General features: G+C 41.5%; 1 protein-coding gene across 3 annotated transcripts in view; it reads left to right on the plus strand.

Moving 5' to 3' along the window:
* HNRNPUL1 (heterogeneous nuclear ribonucleoprotein U like 1) overlaps nucleotides 1-8424 on the plus strand; it is a 31884-nt gene extending 23460 nt beyond the window's left edge. For 2 of the 3 annotated variants that reach the window (XM_040323254.1, XM_040323256.1), the window contains exons 8-15: nucleotides 814-1080; nucleotides 1172-1294; nucleotides 2029-2157; nucleotides 2257-2425; nucleotides 3401-3718; nucleotides 4377-4558; nucleotides 4645-5205; nucleotides 7526-8424. In XM_040323254.1, the coding sequence (XP_040179188.1) occupies nucleotides 814-1080; nucleotides 1172-1294; nucleotides 2029-2157; nucleotides 2257-2425; nucleotides 3401-3718; nucleotides 4377-4558; nucleotides 4645-5205; nucleotides 7526-7705 (1929 nt within the window). In that variant the 3' untranslated portion in view covers nucleotides 7706-8424. The remainder of the gene's footprint in view (nucleotides 1-813; nucleotides 1081-1171; nucleotides 1295-2028; nucleotides 2158-2256; nucleotides 2426-3400; nucleotides 3719-4376; nucleotides 4559-4644; nucleotides 5206-7525) is intronic. The other variant, XM_040323255.1, reaches the window with a different exon arrangement.
* The last annotated feature ends 277 nt before the right edge of the window (nucleotides 8425-8701 follow it).

Below are 8701 nucleotides of genomic sequence, written 5' to 3' on the forward strand. Positions count from 1 at the left end.
GCTGCAACCAGGAAGTAGGAATTAAATCAACTGCAAAAAAAAGTAAGACACATCCTTAGGGGGGGAAAGAATAATGCAGGATGTTATGGAAAGCTTTATCAGACTGGATTTATTAAGAAGGTGCATTTGAGGGGCTGAGTTTACTTCCTCTTTAATTTCCTGTGCAGACTGACATTGTAGATGCGCTGTACTCTTGTGTAGATATCCTTTGGTGATGGCTGTGTAGTGCCCATGTAGCAAAGGTCAACGCTGCAGCACAGATGCATAGGAATTTGTACAGAGATGTGTGCTGCCATGCTGATCCACGTTGCATAAGGTAAATGCAAGCTGCGTCTCCAGGGTGTTTAAATTGCATCTGCTTGCATTATTTTTTTTATATATATATATATATATATATATATATATATATATATATATATATATATACACACTCTGTAAGCTTGTAAATTGCTCCAAGAACCCAATATTCAAGTTGTGATTTATATTACAAGGGTGGCACTTGACCATGCATTATGTGGGTGTCTGTTAATTGAGGTTGCCCTCAGACTGGCGCAGGTTTAAATGGTGAAATTGAAAATTCCATGTTACAGCAAATAGGGGTACTGGTTACTTATACTTGACACATGTTTTGTGTCTGTTTTTAGTGTAGGAGAGTGCAGATTAACTTTAATGCTCTTATAGAAAAGTTACATGTTCATAATTGTAATGCTCGTGATGCACTAATTACAATGCGTTACGGTTCATAGCACAATATCAAAGCTCTTGTTTTAAAAATCCTTATTTCCTTTGTTTCTTCTCTCTCTATCACTGCAGGATTTTGAAGCACGTGGAGACATAGAGATATCCTTCTCTAAAAATGGACGGCACTTAGGCCCGGCTTTCCGTGTGACCAGAAATACAATAGGCAGCCAAGCCTTATTCCCCCACATACTAGTGAAGAACTGCTGTGTGGAGTTTAACTTTGGGCAGAGAGTGGATCCTTTCTGCAGTATTCCACCAGGCTATACTTTCATCCAGCATCAGCCCCCCTTTGAACTAATACGAGGGACACCAGCCCCCAAGAACAAAGGAGAGTGTGAGGTGAGCTTTCCGCAGAGATCGCAGATGAGTTTTACAATAGCTCTAGTTTGGTATTTACAGTGTCTACATGATGTTGCATTTATCTTTGTAGATTGTGATGATGGTGGGGCTGCCTGGAGCTGGAAAAACAACATGGGCAATGAAGCATGCAGCAGAACACCCCGAAAAGAAATACAATATTCTCGGCACCAATGCCATTATGGAAAAGATGAGGGTAATTTTAATTGTGTAACAGCTTTATAACTGTTCTACCCTTCCCCTGGAAAATTAATGTGGTTATGGTTTGTTTTTATATTTTACTAGAAGAAAATGCATTTTTTATTTTTTTTGTCTTTGTTGCTTGTCGTCAAAGGTTTAATGGTGTAGTTTATTGGCTTTTATCCTGTCTGGATGTGAAGCTGGAGGCATGTATCAAAACTAAATACCAATTTGGGTAGAATGACTTTTTTTCACCCAGGATCAGCTGCGTCAAGTAGATTGACATATGCAAAACATTGTGGTCTTATAGCCAGTTGACCTCAAAGGTGCTTGTGTTCTTTGGGGAGTCCTGTAATAAAGACCTCGGGTACATCTGCTACATGGCCACATTCGTGACTTTGCATACTGTGCGATATGGACCAGTGTAGCCTCAACTGGGAAAATAAGTTGAACTTGTGATAGCAAATTGCTGTTGAGCGTGCAATTCCAAGTGACTGTCCTCCCCTCTCCCATTGCAATGCTGTGAATATTGCTGACATTATTCGGGCTCATTCGAATGCCCTATAAAGGGCAGCAGTGATTGACTAAGATGAGGTTTTATGCATTCAGCTTGTCGCTCTCTCTAGAACTTCAAACTGAAGTAGAATAGTGTAGAGAAAAGTTAATAAAAATTGATAGGTTTCTGCCAGAGCTGAATAGGCTTTCACACAACTCGTACTTTTTTATAATTTTGACTGAACTTCTCCCCAGGTAATGGGTCTCAGAAGACAGCGTAACTATGCCGGTCGCTGGGATGTCCTTATTCAGCAAGCCACAAAGTGTTTAAATCAACTCATCCAGATAGCTTCCCGTAGGAAACGGAACTACATTCTAGATCAGGTAAGACAGAGACTGGAAAGGACAGTGTCAATTTTTTTTTTTTTAATGCCTTGAACACCCCCTCATACACCTTCTTCTTTTTATTTATTTTCTCATTAGACTAATGTCTATGGTACAGCCCAGCGCAGGAAGATGCGACCGTTTGAAGGTTTTCAACGCAAGGCCGTCATAATCTGCCCCACAGATGCTGACCTACTAGATCGTATTGTTAAGCGAACAGATGAGGAAGGCAAAGATGTGCCTGACTCAGCAGTGTTAGAAATGAAAGGTAATTTCTTAATATTGCTCATTCAGGTCTGAATAAAGGGGCACCTTGATTTTTAATCAAGAAACACATGAACAACACTAGTAGATGCGCTGATATTTATATCCCCCCCCCCCCCCCCCAAAAAGCTGGTAAACACTGTGCATGATGGTCCCCCTGGAGCATGGTGATTTGCTGTTCTGAGCCCTGCTATAGCCGCATCATGGGTCGGGGGCATAGAAAATCCCAGCTGCTTAATGTCCAAAATGTCATCCATCAGGAGGTACGTTTAGGAGCATTGTAATTGGTCTGTGCTGTCACATGGGCGTCCCCGTCAGTGGGAAGGAAGGATTTTTCTTTAAAGGTGAACTTGCACTTTAGATAGGGAGCCAAGCCTACATATGAGCATGAATGGCTGCTACCTATACATCTTCTCTTTTTTTTTTTTTTTCATACTCATATGTTAGGCTTGTAAACACACACACTCTCACTAAATGTATAATTTGTTAATATACTGCAGCATCTCTTCCTGTAAAATTCTTATCCCTGCACTCTGCATATTTTTAACTAAAGTAGTTGGTCCCATAGATAGTCCTTGCAAATTTACAACTGCTAAAGGCAGAGTGCAGCAATGGGAAGCATAAGCGTAAACAGTGTGGAGAGCTAGTATTTTGTTGCAGTATGTCTAGTAAAGGATGCCATGCCAGGAAAGTGAATCTGTTGCGCTAATACTTTTTTTTTTTTTTTTTTTTTGCTGTGAGCAAATCACAGGTTCACAGAGAGAAAAAAAAATGGTAATTTATCTAGTTAGAAAATACAAATAAAACTGGTGTTGAAAGTATATGACCGTAATCCTCCAAACTTCTTGTACTTACTAGAGCGCAAAGAGCTTGTCCTTAATTAGCCAGTATCTTGCTCACAGCTTTTTTCAGGGTACTTTAGTAACCAGGGGATATTTTAGGTTAACTTCAACTTTTGATTTTTTTTTTTTTTTTTCAGCTAATTTTAGCTTGCCAGAAGCTGGAGATTTTCTGGATGAGGTCACCTACATTGAGATGCAAAAGGAGGAGGCTGAACAATTAGTCCGCGAGTACAACGCAGAGGGTAAGAAGGCCGGTCCACCTCCAGAAAAGAAGTTCAGGGGCCGTGGCGGAGGACCACCTGGTGGAGGAGGAGGCAGAGGAGACGGAGGCCGAGAAGAATTTCAGCGCTTTGACAACCGCGGCCCTCCTGGAGGGACCAGGGGAGGATTTTCTGGTAGAGGTGGAGGAAGTGGTGGAACTGGGTACAGAGGTGGTGGAGGAGAACGAGGTCGTGGTGAGTACAGATTCCCTCCGATCTTCCTGTATTTTATATCGTGTGAGTAGTATGACCTGGAACATTGTATGTTCGATAGTGGGGGTGAGGCATAACCTTTGTAGGTATGACCTGAGACAGTTGTAACTTAATAAAGTTTAATGCAAAGGATTTATTTTTATTTTTCCTCTCCATGTGATATACAGTAATACCTCGGATTGTGAGTAACGTGGTTAACTAGCATTTTGCAGTACGAGCTATTAAATTACTAAACTTCTTATTTTTTTTTATATCCTAACTCGGTTTGCAGTGCATGTATCTTTTTAGATTACACAGGGTGGTTATATTATATTGCATTGCGTAATGAGCAGAGTGTGTTTGCATCCATTCTGAACTCAGTTACTACATTAGAATATAAACCAGTTTTTTTTATTTAATTTATTTTTTATATATAATATTTGTAAAAAGACAAGTCCATCTAGTTTAGCCAATAGAGAGAAAAAGGAAAAAAATATGAAAGACATTCATATACACAATCCTATAGCCACAGTTGAGGCTAGCAAAAAAAACATTAACGCATGCATGGTCCAGCTTGCTCTTGAAGGGGAAAAAAAGAGTAACAATTGATTAGCATGCCTTTTATGACTGTGTTTTTAATTTGACCCTTTTGTATTTGCAGCCTATGGCCGAGGGGAAAGTCGATGGTCGGGAGGCTCTCAGGATAATGGTTCTGAACATAGAGGAGGCTTTGGCCATAACAGCCAGCAGAACTACAGTCCAGGAGGCAACCAGGGTAGCAGTTATGGCGGTGGCGGGAACTCATCAAGTCTGTCCCAGAATGCACCAAGCAGCTACGGCCAAGTATGTGCTTGCTTGACTGATGTGTACATTTGCCACAACTTTTATAGTGTAACAGTTCTCATTCATTGCTTTCTCTTATTTTTCAGCAGTCAAGCTATGGACAAGGCGGCTATGGCCAGAGTGGTGGAAGTGGATACAGCCAAAGTGGCAGTTATGGCCAGGGTGGAGGAAGCGGTGGTGGATACAGCCAGGGTGGACCAAGCGGTGGTGGATCTAGCAGTGGCACCGGCAGCTACATGCAAGGAGGTGGAAGCAGTGGAGGATATGGTGGTGGAAGTGGTGGAAGCTATGATCAAAGCAGCGGAGGTGGCTATGGCCAGGGAAGTGCAAGCAGCAGCAGCTACAATCAAAGCAGTGGTAGCTACAACCAGGGAAGTGGAGGAAGCTACGGTCAAGGCTCTGGAAGTGGAAGTGGAGGTGGCTATGGCCAGGGTAGCAGCGGTGGCTACAGCCAGGGTACCGGAGGTGGCTACACCCAAAGCAGCGGGAGTGGCTATGGCAGTCAGAGTTATAACAGCAGCAGCAGCCAAAGCTACGGTGGTTCACAAAGTTTAAACCAAGGGTACAGCCAGACTGCTCCACCAAGCTCCTCGTCCGCTCAGTCCTCCTATAATCAGGGAAGCTACAGTCAGCCGTATCAACAGTCCGTAAGTATCAATATCCTGTCATATTAAATGCTCTTGTGTTTTTTTTCTGCCCTTGCTTTTAAGCACATTCATAATAGTCATACTTATGCCTGAAATTCTAAGCACAGTACCCATACATGCAGGCTGCATATGAAAGAGCATGAGGGCTGCAGGGCAAATGGACAAATACCATGTAGAAGTTGAACAGGGCAGACTGTAGAGATCTCATAAATCAGGCTAATAATGAAAGTATCTGTAAAGATTCCACTCCCTTTTTGCTGTAATGTTCAGGTATTGGTGTACAATTTTTATCAAAATAGTGTAAAAGACAAACATAAATAGTTGCCTGTAATGTATATTTGTAGTGGATTGCGGGCAGGTGACACATGTTTGTTGCTGAATGAATAGAGAACTCTGCGCTATGGTAATATAAATATATTAAAAAAGCTGCTCCCCTAAAGTGGTGTGAAAACAACTTTGGCCATGTGGGGGGTGTATAATAAGGGGCGCTAATAGTAAGTGATAAATTCCAAATTGTAGCTTGAAACAATATATTAACTATAAGGTCAACAATATAATGGTGATTTAAAGTGCAAGTGCTTATATAATGACAAAATAGGTGCAAACAGGTCCAAAAAATGCAGCAATGATAAGCATTGGTAAGTCCATGCATCAAATGGTTGACTTGAGAGTAGACCTCATCACCACGGAACAGATATCAAACTGGCGACACCCGCGAAAGATAGAGGTAAGTGCCTACTTACCAGACCACCATGACCCTTCGTATGAAAAAAGGATCAGGTGGAGCTTTAGTACAGTTGGTGGCCTAAGGTCTGTACTGGTACCTGGATGGGACTGGCCAAGAATGGACTCCAACAGAAGAAATTACCATGGATAAAATGAAGAAAAAAGGGCCAATTTATTGTAAAACGGATTAAAAACAAAAGCCAAATGGCCGCTTACTTAAAACCTTGGCACTAAGGAATCAAGCGTATTGCAGCTAGATGTGACGTGGAGCACCAGCTGCACTGTCTCACTCTCGTGGGTAGGTGTAGCGTGCGTTCCACCGCCCCTCTGTGCCAAATCTGGAAGTGGCTGAACGTGACCAGGAATGTTTTTTGCTGTTGGCCAATGTACTGTGCTGTAATTCGTTATCACGTGGGAGGTTATATTGATCATTGGAGAATAATTAAGACCCCTTTCACACTGAGGAGTTTTTCAGGCGGTACAGCGCTAAAAATAGCGCCTAAATGCCGCCTGAAAAACTCCTGCCCAGCCTTCTCATTGTGAAAGCCAGAGGGCTTTCACACTGAGGCGATGCACTGGCAGGAGAGAAAAAAATCTCCTGCAAGCAGCATCTTTGGAGCGGTGAGAGGAGCAGTATGTATACCGCTTCTTCCCATTTAAAACGATGGGAAAACAGCGGCAATACCGCCCGCAATGCGTCTGCAGAGGCGCATTGCGGGCGGTATTAACCTTTTATTGGCCGCTAGCGGGGTTAATACCGCACCGCTAGCGGCCGAATCCCGCGGCAATTCCAATGGCATAGCGGCGCTATACCCCAACGCGCCTCCCGCCCCAGTGTGAAAAGGGCCTTACTGATATAACCACCACGCCCTCCCAAAATAAAAATTACATTGAAAATTTAATGAGTAATGCAGCAAGTCAAAAATTTGTTTTGGGGGGTAGAAGGGAGGGGCTGCTCTTGCATACAAGTTTTAGGTAAAACCCTTTTTGAAGAGGAATAGGATAAAGTAAACAAAGGGGGTACTTCATAAAGCAACTGTATAACTTTAGTAAGGTAAGGTGTGCAAGACTGTTGCTTAAAAAAATAAACTTTCCACATTTAAATATGCACAGCAAGGCGTTTTACAAGTGTGCTAAATGGAAGAAGAATAAAAAGCTGGGGATTGAGCCTCTAATCCATGTGACCTGTCCAAGTCATGTTACCGACTATTCTTCAGTCTTGAGCTGAAAGAACTACCTAGGACCCATAGGCAGTACACCCTGGACCTTCATTTTATAAACTGGCCATAAATGCAGTATGTGGTGCAGACAAAGTTTGCAATTAATAGCCGAGAGCAGATAGTGATATTTGTTCTCCATTATAAATGTAGCCTAAAAAGTTCCCCAGCTTTCATTGAATAAAACAACTTACGGTATTTATTTTACTGCTGGCCTCTTGTTATGTTAAAATAAAATATATATATATATATATATATATATATATATATATATATATATATATATATATATATATATATATATATATATATATATATATATATATATATATATATATATTCATAATATATAATTTTGCCTTATATTTGTCTTCTAGTATGGAGGAGGCCAGCCGTGGAACCAGTATTCGAGCCAAGGACAGGCCCAGAATCCTAGTCAAAGTCAAACACCAGGCCAAGGCCAGTGGAGCCAATATAATTACGGAAGTGGTGGCAGCAGCAGTGGTGGTGGCGGCGGCAGCTATGACCAGTCTGGTCGATATGGAGGAACCCAATGAGATTCTCTAGTGTCCAGTCCCCAGGAATATGACACTGTTTTTGTCTTGCGCCAGGACTGAAAGATCTTAAACCATGTTGGATTATATCGCAATCTTTGTTATCCAAACAAATACAGACACTTGTGCCGAGTCTGATATGGAATAATGGTTTGTTAGCACCAAGACAAAGTACTATGTTATTGATTTTACTGTGTCTGAACAGAAATGCATACAGTGAATAGAATCCCTTTTAGCTAGTAACTGTCCATTTGAAAGTTGTTTCTCTGGAAAAAAAAAAAAAAAAATCCCTTTCTGATGCTTGCATTCCATGCCATGTTAACGATGCAGCCAGCCACATAACTGATTGCACATACTTCAGTTTTATTTTATTTTACTTTATTTTACCCTTTTCAGTCTGTTCTTTGATTTCAGTGTATGATCTGTTCTGGTCTGCATGGATCTCTAATGCGATATCTGTATCATAGGCTACAACTTTCTTTTCTTTAATTCCCTCCATTGAAGACAAGTGACTTTGTTATTTTATTGTAGAATATTAATGTTTTACTGGATTTTCAGCTGTTAAAAAAAAAGACATTTAAGATTTATTTGCGTAACCCAGAGGCTAAATAGGCCACAATGTTCCCTGTATGAGTTTCATTGCACATTATTGTGTTAAAGGCATTTGTATTTTTTTTTTTATTATTTGAAAAGGAGTGAATAATGAAGTTTAAAAAAAAAAAGCATGGTCCTCGTGTGTTTCTTCACTCTTGGCATACTATTTCTTGTCAATTATGTTAAAGCAGAACTCCACCCTAAAGTGGATCTTCCACTCATTGGATTTCCCTCCCCCCCTTCGGTGCCACAACTGGCACCTTTCGGGGGACAGGATACCTTTCCCACTTCGAGGAGTCTGGCCGTGACTTCACCGTGGGGCTCTCTCCTCCTCCCCTGGCCGCCGGGCTAATAGGAGAGAGGTTTGGGCCTCATGCATGCACAGTATTGTTTCCTGGCGTGAAG

Source organism: Rana temporaria, chromosome 9, assembly GCF_905171775.1.
Source record: "Rana temporaria chromosome 9, aRanTem1.1, whole genome shotgun sequence".
Taxonomy (NCBI): domain Eukaryota; kingdom Metazoa; phylum Chordata; class Amphibia; order Anura; family Ranidae; genus Rana; species Rana temporaria.